Source organism: Xenopus laevis, chromosome 1L, assembly GCF_017654675.1.
Source record: "Xenopus laevis strain J_2021 chromosome 1L, Xenopus_laevis_v10.1, whole genome shotgun sequence".
NCBI classification, from domain to species: domain Eukaryota; kingdom Metazoa; phylum Chordata; class Amphibia; order Anura; family Pipidae; genus Xenopus; species Xenopus laevis.
Genome location: NC_054371.1, coordinates 31,915,200 through 31,932,045, shown reverse-complemented (window position 1 = coordinate 31,932,045; position 16,846 = coordinate 31,915,200). Strand labels below are relative to the sequence as shown.

The following is a 16,846-nucleotide window of genomic DNA, read 5'->3' as shown; positions in this document are numbered from 1 at the left end:
GACCCTAGGGCCCACAACAGATCAGCCAGATATCGCCCACTTCAATGTGGGCATATCGGGGAGAGATTCGCTCGTTTGGCAGTGGACAGGCCGTTATAGTCTCGAAAAGCAGAAGATATCATGAAAAACTCTAACAGTTCTTGTTAGCAAACATCCGTACTCTTGACAAGCCCTCGGAGAGTTTCTCTGTGTTAAAATCTCTGTTGGATAGTTTTTCTAGTCTCAAGCCTTTGAAAAATATTGCTCAAAAGAACAAGAGATGCTAATAAGAGTTTCACACCTCACGAGCGAATCCTGAAGTATCCGACATAAGGCTTGGTTTTAGATGTTATATGTTACCAAGGCAACTGCCAGTCCCCAACCCTTCTCCCCATTACAGAGGGGAAAGCAAACACAGAATCCCAGGTGTGTGTATGTGTGTGAGAGTGTGGCTGTCAGTCTGTACATGTCACTTATGGTGGGGACATTTGTTGAATGACCTCGTCGGTCCTTTGGCGATCGTCTCTTTCTTTAACGCATGGCTGTCTCTCTCTGTATAAAAGTGATAACAAGCATACGAATAATCGTGACAGGCCTGAGAGTTTATCCTTCTGCCACTTCTGGCCTCTGCCGGCACAGACAGGAGTTATTTGCAGACTCTCTCTCTCTCTCTCTCTCTCGCTGTCTCTCTCTCTCCCGCTGCCTTTCCCTGAATGACAGGAGCTCTCTTAATGTAGTTCAATGGCTTTACAAGGGAATCCTGCGAGAAGAGCACTGTAAGGGACTGTGGTCAGACCATGACTGACTCTAATTCACCATGAATTTGGAAGGTCTTGAGATGATAGCTGTTCTTATCGTCATTGTGCTCTTTGTCAAATTGCTGGAACAGTTTGGGCTCATTGAAGCAGGTTTAGAAGGTAAGAGAGTCATTTATACAGTCACTTGTGTGGTCTTTTCCCTGCTGTGCTTTCTACTTGTTGGAGTGTCAGGATTCTCAGTTCATTTTTGCTCCATTATTCTTCAGTATTATTTTTTTTTTTTAAATCAGACTGAGTGTTTGGATGTGGGGAGAAAAAGATCTGTACAATGTTGTTATAAAGACTTTTCAAAACTAGAGTTTATGATAATGACGATGAAAATATAGCACCACAAATAGTTGCTGGGGAATATAATTAGAATATAATATAATGAGAAGCATTCTGACCCTCTAGATGTTATTGCACTACAAATCCCAGCACCCTTCTACAGCCAAAGAGCATCATTCACTATCTATCCTATGTTACCAGCAACTTGCTTTATAACACAACGTGAACATCATATAGAAAGTGTCAGGTTGTTGTGTGTTTTATGCAACCCTCATGCATCAAATAGCACAGACTATTTATTAATGTAGAACTGACATCACCAACATTTTGAAGATGTAAAGGCAAAAAAAAAAATAAATAAATAATAGTTCTACAAATGAAAAAGCTCTGGACGACTTTCAATAAAGCCACAGGCTTGCTCCAGTCCGATCTTTAATTCATTCAGATAAAAAGCCGGTTTCCCTTTCATTATTCTCAATCAGCAAAGTTCAGCCTGAGCCCCTTACAACCGGGCTCTTTATTAATCGCGTTTCGACACTTACCTGTGGAAAGAGATTTAATCACCAGCAAAGATGATTCTGGTGCTACTCTGACAAGTTCATATAACGCTGCAGAGTTCTTTTTGCATTGCTTGAAGCTAGTCGGCTGTAAACATCTTTCCACTTTAATCCTGTCATTCCATGTTTAGCTCTTGAGCTACGTGGATCTCCCAAGTCTTTGAGATCTCTCATGCCATTTCATTTTGTTCGTTTAACAAAAAAAAGTTTCAAATGCCTTAGAAAAAGTAAAAAAGTAGACATTGCAACTGAAAGGGTCTTGCTTGTCTATCTTTATTAGACTACTCTCTGGCAGGTAACAGGTTAACTGAAAACATAGACATTCCCTCAAAAAATATACAAATGTATTCTGCAACAGCCTTATTATTTTTGGAATTCCAACCAAATCTTTAATAGTAAACGAGAGCAAATACAGAAGCAAATCTAAAATCAAATTAGATAATTGAAATGTCTTAACACATCAGATTTGTTTGTTGCTCCTGAAGGGGTTCCTAATCCCTCATACAAAGTAAATGTACTCAGAATGCTGCCGATACAGTGATGATGAGTGTGCAGAAGGGCATGTCATTGGATGAGTTGTCTGGCATATTCATTTAACCGCAGGGTCACTGGTACAATAACCCTCACGTTATGTCAGTCGCAAAAATGGCAACTTTAAAAGGGATTCGGACAAATGGGAGCAAATAGTGATGGGTGAATACATTCGGCAGGCATGGATTTGCGGAAAATTTCCACGTAACGACGGCGGCAAATTAATTTACGGAACTTGTCTGCGTCAGAAAAGTCACATGCGTAAAAAATGACGTACAGTAAAATTATTTGGACGCCCATTGACTTTAATGCATTTGGACAAAATAGTTGCGCATATAACTTGCGTCAAAATCGTTGCACATCAAAATTGGCACGCATCAAATTAATTTTGACGGCTTTTGACTTCAATGTGTTTTACGAATGTTTTGGTGAATTGGTGAAACAATACGTCACAGATTCACTCATCGCTAGAGGTAAAGTACAAGGAGAACCCAGAACCACTCATTTGAGAGGGTGACAACCTATAACAGCTGCAATGCAGCCAACATTTTGGGGCACACTGGTGTCCTACTAAGGATTTGGTTGAATTATTGGATCTGTGGAACCCTGAAACAAATAATGGATGATATACTGTAGATAAGAGTTATTTATCAAAGATCGAGTTGATTTCTATCCAAAAAATTCAAGTTTTCGAGGGTATGTTTCAGTCAAAACTCACATTTTTAGGTAAAAAACCCTGAAATTTTTATTTTTTTTTTAAATCTCAAATTTAAGATTTATTATACCCCGAACCTGGAAATAGCTCAAATCCGAAAATATTCCAGCTATAACCTGTCGAGGTCATGTAGAAGTCAATAGCAGAGGTCCTTTCAACCATTTTAAGATGTTTGTAGCCTTCATGATGTTTGGTTGGTTTTTCTCGAAAACTTGAATAATTTGTTCAATTTGAGATTTTTTTCATATTTGAGTTTTTCGGGTTCTACACCCCAAATTCACTGATTTGAGTTTTTACCATTCAAGTTTTTTCTTAAATCAGAACACAATTGAAATGTGAGTTCATTCGATGTATAAAAAACCTCACAAACCTCTAAAACTTGACATTTGATAAATAACCCCAAAGTGTTTATTTGTTTGCTTGTTTGTTTGTGTTCATAGTACATATTTACATAGTTAAATTGGGTTCAAAAAAGTCCATCAAGTTCAACCCCTCCAAATGAAAACCCAGCATTCATACACACACCTCTCCCTACTTTCACATAAATTATAAAGGCATTAACTGAATCAGCCATCACAACATCACCCGGCAGTGCATTCCACAACCTCACTGTCCTGACTGTGAAGAACCCCCTACGTTGCTTCAAATGAAAGTTCTTTTCTTCTAGTCTAAAGGGGTGGCCTCTGGTACGGTGATCCACTTTATGGGTAAAAAGGTCCCCTGCTACTTGTCTATAATGTCCTCTAATGTACTTGTAAAGTGTAATCATGTCCCCTCGCAAGCACCTTTTTTCCAGAGAAAACAACCCCAACCTTGACAGTCTCCCCTCATAATTTAAGTATTCCGTCCCTCTAACCAATTTAGTTGCACTTAGTCTCTGCACTCTCTCCAGCTCATTTATATCCCTCTTAAGGACTGGAGTCCAAAACTGAACTGTATACTCCAGATGAGGCCTCACCAGGGACCTATAAAGAGGCAGAATTATGTTTTCATCCCTTGAGTTAATGCCCTTTTTTATGCAAGACAGAACTTTATTTGCTTTAGTAGTCACAGAATGACACTGCCCAGAATTAGACAACTTGTTATCTAGAAAAACCCCTAGATCCTTCTCATTTAAGGAAACTCCCAACACACTGCCATTTAGTGTATAACTTGCATTTATATTATTTTTGCCAAAGTGCATAACCTGCATTTATCAACATTGAACCTCATTTTCCAGTTTGCTGCCCAGTTTTCCAACTTAGATAAATCACTCTGCAAAGTGGCAGCATCCTGCATGGAACCTATAGTTCTGCACAATTTAGTATCATCTGCAAAAATAGAAACAGTACTTTCAATGCCCACCTCCAGGTCATTAATAAACAAGTTGAAAAGCAAGGGACCTAGGGGCAAATTCACTAAGATTCATAGTTGCTCCAGGCGTAACTTTGCCGCACTTCGCCGCACTTCGCCACACTTCGCCAGGCTTAGTTTCGCCAGCGCTCCGCAAATTCACCAAAATCTGAAGTTGCGCTCAGGGGTAGCGTAAGGTTGCGAAGTTGCGTTAGCGTTGATTCGCTAAGCGAAGCGAAGTTACGCTAGCGATGGTTAATTTGCATACGGCGTGAAAGAGCAAGGTTTGTTTTGTACACCCTAATTAAATTACGCCGTCACTTTAAAGAAAGAGAGAGGTATAATTACCTGATCATGTATTTACTAAGGTTAAAAAAGAGTAAAACCCCTCTCTATCTAGTTGCCAACCAATCAATAATACCACATTGATTGCCAATGTCTATGTTGTTCGGTCTCTAAGTTTCTGATAATTAAGAATAATTTAAAAATATTCTTAATTATTTAAAAATATTTATTGAAATTATTCTTAATTATCAGAAACTTAGAGACCGAACAACATAGACATTGGCAATCAATGTGGTATTATTGATTGGTTGGCAACTAGACAGAGAGGGGTTTTACTCTTTTTTAACCTTAGTAATTTGCATACGGCGCCAAATTCAAATTTTAATGGAGGAATACGTACAATCACTACAAATGCCTGGGAAACCTTCAAAACATCAAATATTTTTTTTTTGCCCTACAGATGTGCCCCCTGTATAGTTAAGTTGCCATGAGTTAGGAAATGTAGGGGGGAAGGAGGGGAGCCCCAAAAGATTTTTCGATCTTTTTCAGCCTATCACCCATAATATAGAAAAAACGCCAGCGTTTTTTGGGACTTAGAAAAAATGTGAACTTTTTTTGAAGCAATCCCTATCTACTCTATTGCGCTTCGCCTGGTCTGAGGTGGCGAAGGAAGTCTAGCGTAAAAGGTAGCGTTCAGTACAATGCGCGCGTTAGTGAATTTGCGTAGTTATGTCCATTGTGCAAATTCGCCAGGCGTTAGGGTGCGAAGTAACACTAGCGAATTTACGCCAGCGTTCGTAAGTGAATTTGCGAAGTAACGAAAATGACCAATGCTAGCGAATTGACGCTAGCGTTAGGCGCTTCGGCGCATAGTGGATTTGCCCCCTAGTACAGAGCCCTGCGGTACTCCACTAACAACACTGGTCCAATTAGAAAATGTTCCATTTACCACCACTCTTTGTAGTCTATCTTTTAGCCAGTTCTCTATCCAGGTACAAATACTATGTTCCAGGCCAACATTCCTTAATTTAACCAATAACCTTTTGTGTGGCACATTGTTTTAAATGCTTTAGCAAAGTCTAAGTAAATCAAATCCACTGCCATCCCAGAATCGAGGTCTCTACTTACATTCTCATAAAAAGAAATTAAGTTAGTCTGGCAAGATCTGTTACGCATAAAACCATGCTGGCACAAACTCATAGTATTATTATTTGCTATGAAGTCCAGTATCTTATCCTTTATTAACCCTTCGAAAAGCTTTCCTAACCGTCAGACTAACTGGCCTATAAGAGGCTGAGAACTGGATCCTTTTTTGAATAGAGGCACCACATTAGCAATTTGCCAGTCTCTGATGAAGTCCATGATGAAGGTCACGTTATTGGGACAAAAACCATTGGCGTTCTTTATGAACTTTTAATACATTTGTGATACTTCAAAAGATCTGGTGAGTGCAGTACCTTTGTTTTGTATTTTGTATTTTTACTGGCATGCAACCATGTTGATAATTAGAGTGCAATTCTTAGGACTCACTCTGTGTTTATATATAGTATGATATTTTTAGACTACAACACAGAAGTTAAAATCGCATTATACATTCACAGCAACAGTACCTTGTGCATTATCCCAACTAAGATATAATTAATCTTTATTAGAGGTAAAACAAGCATTTCGGGCTTAATTCACGTACAAATGATTTTTAGTAGACTTAAAGGGGTTCCTCACCTTTAAGTTAACTTTTAGTATGATGTAGAGAGTGATATTCTGAGACAATTTGCAAATGGTTTTTTATTATTTGTGGGTTTTGAGTTATTAACTTTTTATTCAGCAGCTCTCCAGTTTGCAATTTCAGCCATCTGGTTGCTAGGGTCCAAATTCCCCTAGCATCCATGCACTGATTTGAATAAGAGACTGGATTATGAATAGGAGAGGCCTGAATAGAAATAGTAGTAATAAAAAGTAGCAATAACAATAAACGTGTAGCCTTACGGAGCATTTGTTTCTTAGATGGGGTCAGTGACAGTCAGAAGAAAAAGGCAAATAATTCCAAAACTATAAAACATAGATAATGAAGACCAATTGAAACATTTCTTAGAAGTTTAAGCGAATAGAGAGCCATCAAATTTCCCTTGTGTGAACTGAAAGCAAATATTACTAGCAACCTCATAGGAGAATGTTTATTTGCTTTGTAATCCAAGTCAACAACTGAGTAGCACAATGAGTAATCTTTAACTAACTAAATGTACACTTTCTTCAGTGTAATCCAACTATTTGTGAGTGTTTTCAATGTGTAACTCATAACCAACTCTCTTAGTACTGTAAAGCTGATTAGCAGTAAAAGAAACCAGACCTTTTTATTCCAGTCTCTGTGGATGTTTTCCTATCAAACCATATGGAGAGAGTTTTATTCACAATTTTGCATTGATTTGCTTAAACTTGTGCTACTCCTTTCTATAGAATACATTTGTTTACATTTTTGCTTCCCTATCATATAAATGAAAGAAAAATGCAATTTTAAATGCTGTAATCCAGCTGTTTAACAGTTCTCCTCTTTCTGCATCATTTGAAATCCTGGCAGGGAAGGAGGGACTAAACACTAATGCTACAAATTGTAACAACTTCTCCACAGCTTACAGACAGCATGCAGGAACTACATAACCCACAATGCATTGCATTGGCATGTTCCTTTCCTTATTGAAATCACATGTGCAGGGAATTGTGGGGTTTGGAGGATGCAGGCTGAGGACAACTGGCTGCTGATACAAAGTAACAGTAGTCAGCCAGCTCAGCAAAGTAGTCAGACAGATCAGCAGGAGAGCAGGGGGCTAGGCTTAGGGAACTATTTCAAACCATTAAAAATCATGAAAAGTCTGCATATTTTTTAATTGATGTATATTGCAAAGTTACTTGAAATTATGTTTACTTTTCGAAAAGCTTAAGTTATGTTTGTGTAGAGATCCCCTTTAAGGGCAATAGTCAGAGGGAAAGCGCATGTGACCACCTCATGCTGTTCCCATTGATTTTCAAGAAGATATGTGCAGGCTAAGGTTCCCAGAAAATGTGGGAATTCAAGGACGCCCTTCTAGCTGGATTTCCTAGATCTGGCCCTGAATTTTTAAGCAGTTTGCTAAACATATATTAGGCCTGATTTCAGTCATGTTGCCGGAACATCTAGACATGTATAGCCAGTTAGGAGCATTGAGAATTATTGCTCCCGTTACAACATTTTGATTGGGCAATCATTTGGACAGTAGGCTGAACGAATGGAAGAACACAACGGTGGCTATACACATGTATGGGCCCTCATATGGTATTGTCCTTTGGCCCTGAGAGCTGGAGTAGCTGGAGCATACTGTCCCTATATTGAAATATTTTCATGCTCCTGAGCTTTCCTATTTGTTTAATAGTCTTTATAACTGAGATTTCTGTAATTTGGACTACTTTACACCTTTCATCTACTATAAAATCATTTAAACATAGGCTGGTTTTGCTTCCAATAAGGATTAATTACTGTATATCTTAGTTTGGCTCAAGTACAAGGTACTGTTTTATTATTACAGACAAAAAGGAAATAATTTTTAAAAATGTGGATTATTTGGATAAATGGAGTCTATGGGAGATGAGCATTCTGTTATTTGGAGCTTTCTGGTTAACGTCTTACTGGATAATGGATACCTGTATATATAATTGGATATATCAAATCAGATTTTTGCTCAATTTACCACCTGGAAAATAGCTATTCATTTTTTAAATTCTTTTAATAGCTACAACTGACAGTTTTCTATGAACATAGAGCAGCATATGGACAACCCACAAGTACCTATTATTCAATACATACCTGAAGGATGCCTTACTTATCTAAACCATGGCCAGTCACTGCAGATAGCAGGTTCTCCAACAAGCTTGCTACTTCCTACCACACATTTCCTACCAAAGCCCATTTGTGTTTTTTACACTTTGCACCTTGCCCCTCGGGTTGCATCCAAAGTCACACTTGTACTTGATCCTAACTATTGCTTAATTCATCTTTATTGGAGGAAATAAACAATCCAATCAGATTTATTTAATGTTTAAAATACTTTTTTGTAGGTTTATATTATAATGATCCAAATTCCTGAAAGATCCTTTATCTAGGAAAACCCCAGGTCCGGAACATTCTGGATAACAGGTCCCATACCTGTACCATTGACTCTTCAGCTGTTGGTGATGCTTTGCTTACTAGTTTCCTTATTATTAATACCAAAAAATCACGAAATGCATTATTTTTTTACTAAATCATGCTTCTTGTGTCCCCTCTTTCTTGATGGAAAGTTTATTCAAGAAATGTCTTACTGTATGTTGTAGTGTGTTATTATGTATAGTCCGTCATGTGACTTCCCCCATTATGCAATAGCTTGGTGCTATTTATTACGGCAGGCTGATATTCATTCATTTAATAAATAAATATGTCAACTTAGTTAATCCATAGGTGTACCTTACTTTATTATAACAAAATGCTAACAGTAATGTTGAAGATCAGCATGAGGGACAGGAATCCCTGTACCCAAATGGTTAACCCCCGACGTGGGAACAATCAGCCCCGGAGCCAACTGATTCCATACTGGAGAGAAGCCTTCTAGATCACAACCTGTCTCCTGGGTCGAGATCAGGGATTCTGGCCAGGGAATCTGCTGGGCAGGCTGGTGTGCCATTTTTATTTGGCAAAATATTAGAAGAAGCCTCTGATATTTTATTATTTGTCAGTAATTGTGCTGAAATTAATGTGATTTCTGTAAACTATTACTTCTTCAACTTGAATACATTTCTACTTTCCTCTGACTTTGATGGACATATGTTGAAACTTTATAAAGAGCCATTCCCAACATTGACTGAAAAACCAATGGAGTTAATTAAATTAGTCAATATTAATACTTTAATGGGTTATAAATTGGGTCTTAAATAACCAGAGAATTAGGGTTGATAGACACGTGTCTTTTCTCAGACATTATAATGATGTTACTATGTAATCACACTACCATATAATACTTAATGGGGCTCTCCAAACAGACGTTTTCCATTTTGCATGAAAATTTTTCTTTTTCATTGAATTGGACCAAAAGCATTAGCTTCTCTCAGCCGTTAAGAAATCAATTGTAAACGAATTCTACTCTAGAACAGCTCTGCAAATTGAACACTTTCCATCACACTTAACACAATTGCTGCATGTTTCCCACACGTTGCTCCCTGTTGCTTTTTAAAATATATATTTTATAGAAACTAGTTACACAACTGAGAATGTATCGCTGCCATTAGACAAGCAGGTTAAGACAATGTGTTCCTATGGGAGTCTCTGCAACTGCAAAAATAAATCAAACACAAAATCTCACGTGTGTATAAAATGGAGCAAATAGGATTGGGCAAAGGCATCAATAATAGGTACAGTATAGGTGCTATAATAGATATTTGAGAATACAGGATGATTTTATAGGGTCAATCGCATGTTATCTCAGGTGTATAAATGCTTTCTGTAATAGGAAACAACGAGACAAAGAATAGTGAGCTATGAGATTAACCCAATACGAATTCCATAAAATATGTATTATAACAACTGATTGTATGCTAATAGTTTGTGACACTTGTTTGTACATCCTCTAAATATATATTGGATACATTAAAAAGGCTATTGTTGGAAACTGTCATTGAGCAGATGAAATTTTCACACTGAGAACTTACTTGAAAGGGAACGAAAATGAGTAATTCGAACTATAAAGGAAGTACAGTTATGGGACCATCAGTTCATCCGCATGGAAAGCATTACACTTCATCTATTCACCTACTGATATCAGCTTCCTACAATAAGCAAATCAAGTGGAATCACCATAATCTATATACAGTAAACTATATATAGTTTTCATGTTTTTTAAGACAGTACCTAACCATGATATTCCCAAACTGAGCAAACCTGTTTCATCTTATCCACACTTTTGAACATATGATAATAATAATAGTGCTAGATCAGTTCCCCCCCCCTCATTTATTGCCTATCATCATTCTGTTTATCCTCCAAAACCTGAAGAGGATCATACCAAGTTTATCCTCCCAAACCTGAAGAGGCTCATACCACATGTATCCTTCAAAACCTGAAGAGGCTCATACAAAATTTATCCTCCCAAACCTGAAGAGGCTCATACCACATTTATCCTCCAAAACCTGTAGAGGCTCATACCACATTTAACCTCAAAAACCTGAAGAGGATCACACCACATTTATCCTCCAAAACCTGAACAGGATCACACCACATTTATCCTCCAAAACGTAAACATACTACATTTGTCAACCCAAACCTGAAAAGGATCATATCACATTTCACCACTTCCTCCAATTAAAGGGGGAGGATGCTAGTTAAAGTACAGATACATGCCTAGTACATCTGTTTTCAATTTCCTTCAGCATTAATTGAGTCTTGAAATTATCTAATAAGTAGGTATACCTCTGCAATAGTGCCCCATCAATCTGCGGTACAGGCAGACCACCAACTGAGAGGGCCCTACCACCTTGCTTCATTCTTATTTTTGACCATAACATGTTTGCTGCTATTCCAAGTTGTTTCCCTGAATGGGAGAATATTCAATGCTCTGGCTCATAGTCAAATGATGAGGTGACCTATTATGGTGTAGGAACTTGATTTCAGTAGGTGATAAGACTTTCTCTGTGTAGAAGGTATCAAAGGCTCTTCTGTACGCCTACAGTTACATCAGAAAACATCAAAGGAGGCTGGCACAGGCCTGGACCCACAAAGTAGTAAAGATGGAGTTGTAAAAGATTAAAAATCTTTCATTTTATTCCACACCGTGGAATATAATTACATAAAGGCTAATGCTTTACTTATATGACTAAAATAAGCCGTAATTGCTCTGACGAGTTAATCTCAGCCACATACCCTTCAATGACCTCTACTGGCTCCATATTGGAATACTTTCTTTATTGTACAAAGGATTTCCTTTTGAACATTAATTTTATTCTATAACATGCCATAAGTCACTATAGAAATATAAAGAGATAAAGGCTTGATGAGCAGCAGTGTTAAATGCGGTGTTAAATGCAACGCTCACTGTTATATAGATGCAATTTGATGTTAACATTTTTTTTTTGTCCTTCAGTAAAACTTTGAGCCCTCATCCATTTAGCCCTTGACAGATAGAAGACGCATTTATCTAAATGTGAGGCAGCAAGAAAAGGATCTGACATTTTATCTGTTCTGCAAAACTATAAACGCCCGCTGTAACTGTTCCAAATGCCAGTCTCTAATGACTTTTCCACTTGGCCAACCTGGCATTTCTAAGACGTCTTAAATGCCGCTAAGAGTGAATCCAGACTAAACCTGACATAATCTCTCACCCTTTCCACTTATTCTTATAAATATAAAATAAACCCTTCCCCATACATTGTCCATGGAATTTACACACGTTAACTATTCCCCAGGCAGTGGAAAACACTGATGAACGGCTGCTCCGTCATCTTAAGACAATAGCGGTTTCTTCACCATTTGTACTCGCAGAGAATTAATCTGCAATTAATGTCTCGACGTTTCATAGATTAAACTTAATGGTATCTAATAATGGTTACATTTGTAGCATGACAGATATCGTTTTGGTGTCTTCAGAACTGAAGCTAATTGAAATATATTTCCTGAAGAAAATTATTTTATGCTAAACATGTCGTTATTAAATTAAGGACCTTCTGTTTAAATGAATTCCCTGTTCAGTGCTTTATTTATATTACAGATCATTCACATCAGTCCCTGTCCAGGTGGAGCTTACAATCTGATGTCCCTATCACATTCAAATTAGGATCAAATGTAGCAGGAGCCAATTAACCCGTCTGTATGTTTTTGTAGTGTGGGAGGCAACTGGAGAATCAGGAGGAGCCCATTCCAGCGCTAGGGGTCCTATCACATTCACACTAGGGTCAGTTTTATCAGAAACCAATTAACCTGCCTGTGTGTATTTGGAGTGTAGGAGGCAACTGGAGTAGCTGGAGGAATCCCATGCAGACACGGGGAGAACATACAAACTCAGATAATGCCCTTGATCAAATTAAAAATCAAGACTGAATTATTGCAAAAATTACCACATTTTTGATTGATGTTACTGTTCTTCGTGTGACTTGTATCAGCCAATGGAGCACTATCAGCAAGAGTACTATATCTATCCCAGAATGTTCTGTAAGGCAGTGTTAACTCAGAGTAAAAGCCAATGCAGGTATTCGGACTAATTAATCCTTAGCTGTCAAGAAGAGATGGGTCTTGGAGTGAGCCCTCTCTGTCCAGAAAGGAAGTTGAGTTTGAAGAACAGAGGAGAAAAGACCAAAACGTTGAAGCACAAATTACATCAGATATGTGGCAGGAGGGGGAACACCTAGGTGCCTACCAAATGCAGCGATTTATTCATGGAGGGTGAACATAGGTGTCTATGCTCCAAAATGGAGCACAGAGACATGTGGCCATTGATCTAGGGTGGAAGGCAGGGAACAAAGTGCAAAAATATTTTAGATTGCGCCCATTTTCTGCACTTTACTCCCTGCCTTCTAAGTTGTAAATGGCCACTCAGGCTTTGCAGGAATTCAGACTGCCAGTGAACCAGTTTGCTTTGTTTTCATTTTTTTGTTTGTTTGTTTGTTTTTGTTTGCCCTGTCTGCTATGAATAAAACACAGGCAGTGAACCTGCTTGAAGTTACATTGGTAGTCGATGTCTCTTCTTTGAAAAAAGCCACTCCTGTCATTCAAGTGAATCCTTACACTGTTTAACTGAAGTTTTGCTCATGGTGGAGAGCCAAGTTGTAGGGGTATAGGAGGCAGGGTCCTCAGGCTCTTGGTGCTCATGAGTATAACTTTATGGCCTTAAAGTCAAACAAATCTCTTTAGTGACTACTACTGAAAGGTTGACTGATCACTAAGTAAAAGGTACCCCCACATATCCAGAGTTTGTCCTGTTTTACCAATATATGTTGAAATTGATCATTAATTAGGGCCTCATTGGGCCTCCTGGGGTCCCCTATACATCCTGATCTTCCTGCAGCCGCAGGGTCTGCTTCTTCTGCAGTTACGCTCCTGGCAACAAGATAAAATAAGGTGACTGTGGGGGGTGTGCAGAGGGGAAAAATATTAAAAAAATTAGTTGGAAGCATGACACAGAATTTCACTATGAATCCATGCCTGCCAAAATATTGCTCAACACTACTAATTATGCACTAAGGGGTTGGTTAACCTTTAATTAGGGATGGGCGAATTTGACCCGTTTCACTTCGCCAAAAATTCACCGCCGGCGAAATGACGCAGACGCCCATTAAAGTCTATGGACGTCAAAAAAAATTTGTCTTTTTTTTTTTGACGCACGTCGCCATACAAGTCAAAACTCGCCGCCGGCGAAATGACGCAGACGCCCATTAAATTCTACGGGCGCAAAAAACAATTTGTCTTTTTTTTTTGACGCACGTCGCCATACAAGTCTATTTTGTGGCCAAACAAGGTGAAAAAAAACGCCCATGCCTACCTTTAATATGTTATAGACTTGCTACGTCTAAGCAACTTTTCAATTGTCCTTTTTCCCTTTTTTCAGTTTTTAAATTATTTGCCTTATTCTGATTCTTTCCAGCTTTCAAATGGTGGTCACTCTGCTCTGTAAGGCAACACATGTATTGTTATTGCTACTTTTTATTACTTATTTTGCTATTCAGGCCTCTTCTGTTCATATTCCAGTCTCGTATTCAATTCAATGCATGGTTGCTAGGGTAATTTGACCCTAGCAACCAGATATTGCAAACTGGAGAGCTGCTGAATAATAGGCTAAATAACTAAAGAACCATAAATATCATTCTCTGCACCATACTAAAAGTTAACTCAAACGTGAACCACCATCTTTAATGAATGGTTGCTGGAGTAATTTGGACCCTAGCAACCAGATTGCTAAAATTGCAAACTGGACAGCTGGCGAATAAAAGCCAAATAACTTACAAAAAACAGAAATGAAAACCAGTTGCAAATTGTCTCAGAATACCACTCTCTACATTATACTAAAAGTTAATTTAAGTGAACAAACCCTTTAATAGTACAGGTAGTGAGAAACATTCATATTTGTTACGGATAATGTTCCAAGTGATGAAACACAGACACAGCTAACAGTCTAATCAAAAAATAATTATCACATAAAGTGCCAACAAATTGTACAATTCTTTAGGCTTATCCATCAAACATACAAATTACGCACAGATACCAACCATCACCTTGAGTAATAGTTAAATGATCAAGGATATGTTATAATCGAATTCATATTTATGATATTATTCCAGTCTAATCCTGCATATTTATATTCCTCTTTTACACTCGCTTTTCAAGTACAAATTAGTTTAAAATAATAAATGCATCACAGTAGAACCTCAATTTAGATCTCTCTGGGGATGAGGCGAATAAATCATGTAAATTCCAGGATAACAAATAGAATGGAAGTAGAACTATATTCAATTGAGTTAAAATGAAATGTGAAATTAGAAGGAACCCATAGAGACCTGAAACCAGCGACTTTCGATCAATAGTGTAAATGATTTTCAAATATTTCCAAGTGACCTGCCCTGTGGCCAGAAATTGAATTAGACACTTATACGGGAATCGGATGAAAGAAAAACTCGTATCTGTAATGTAAAATTCTCCAGCACGCTGGAATCATATAGTGAATCTTTATCGCTCATTTTCAGAATTTGCATACACTAAGCAAACTACACAACACACAATCTTTTTTCTGTTGGATATTAAAGTGATGCTGACACTAAAAAACGACTTTTCAAAATATCAATGTACATAAAAAGTTACCTATGGGTCATGTTGATTTTTCAAGGATGTTCCTTAACATGACTGTTTTGCCAACCTGACTGTCCATTCTCTAGCTGTCAGCAGGGCTGTATTTTGGGTCTGTCCTGCCATAGGCTTTGAACCTCATCTTAGGCATTGGCGCTTGCTCAGTGACGTCAGCGGAAGTGATATCACAATGCGCTTCCATGTGACGTCACTCTGGGGCGTATTTACCATCTAGGCACTCGAGGGCCTGTGCTTAGGGCAGATAAAAAATTAAAATAATAATTTTTTTTTAAAAAAAAAAAGACGTTCTGGAAAAAAAACTTCCTCTGCAAACCAGAAGCTTTCCTATGAAATTCGGCAGCAGAGGTGGGAGGTAGGGAATCCAACTATTGTTGCGCTGCAGAAGTGCCATCACGCAGGGGGTGCTCACAGGTCAAAAAGATCATGCACTTTCCCTCTGTGCCCCTAATTTGCATATGTAAATTAGGATTCGGTTCGGCAAGGGAGATGGATTCGGCTGAATCCGAATCCTGCTGAAAAAGGCCGAATCCTGGCTGAATCCTGAACCGAATCCTGGATTTGGTGCATCCCTACTGAAAACGGTAGAGATATCACTTCCACCCACTTCGGCACCAGATACCCCCCACCGCTCCCTTATTTTGTGGGAAAGCATGGCAGCCCCCTTATAGAGGAACTTGAGGGATCAGATAGGTTATGTACTTTTATGGCAAAATTATAAAGACAGTGTTATGATAGATGTACAAAAAGGTCAGTATCTCTTTAAAGGTAGTGTGTGTTTTGCACACACTAATCAAACTATGCAACACAAAATTTGTTTTCTATTGGATATTAAGGTTCTAAGTGTTTGCAAAACTTATATTAAATATGAGCATAGGAATGATTGTTCTCACATATTCTTTCAGTTAAAGAAGAAGGAAAGTCCTTTGTACTTGGGGTGTCAAAAGTTAGGCACCCCCAAATGATCGCAAGTACTTACCTGAAACCCCCGGGCTGGTGCTCCTATCAGAAGAAAACTGCACTGGCCCGGGATTTTTCCAGTGAGCACCATGGAGCGATCCTCTTCCGGATACTTCTTTCTTCAAATTTCCCGGGGAAGACGCATGCGCAGTAGAATGAAATAGCTGACTTCGTTAAAGTTCAGCTTTTTGCTCTACTGCACATGTGCAGAATCGAGAAGAATGAAGTAGCAGGAAGATGATCGTTCCGTGGTGCTCACTGGAAGAATCCTGGGCCAGTGCAGTTTTCTTCTGATAGGAGCAACGGCCTGGGGTTTCAGGTAAATAAATGCGATCACTTGGGGTGCATAGATTCAATTAACATACCTAAATCAAACAACATCCCTTTTCCAAGGAGAGCACCAACTGCCATCTAGTAATATCCAACGTAATAGGTGCCTATCAAGTTCCTAAAATATAAAATGCCTGTATAGACCTGCGAGAGGCCTGACAGCTGTAAAAAGCAATCTGAGAAAGTTCCTTTCCAGTACTTTGTGCAGTGTTTGTCACATAAATTACCA

General features: G+C 38.4%; 1 protein-coding gene across 1 annotated transcript in view; it reads left to right on the top strand.

The window, feature by feature from the left end:
* The first annotated feature begins 759 nt into the window (after positions 1 to 759).
* Positions 760 to 16,846, top strand: part of kcnip4.L (Kv channel interacting protein 4 L homeolog) — a 196,709-nt gene continuing 180,622 nt past the window's right edge. Inside the window, exon 1 of the mRNA XM_041582913.1 lies at positions 760 to 896. Within this exon, the coding sequence (XP_041438847.1) occupies positions 797 to 896 (100 nt within the window). The 5' untranslated portion in view covers positions 760 to 796. The remainder of the gene's footprint in view (positions 897 to 16,846) is intronic.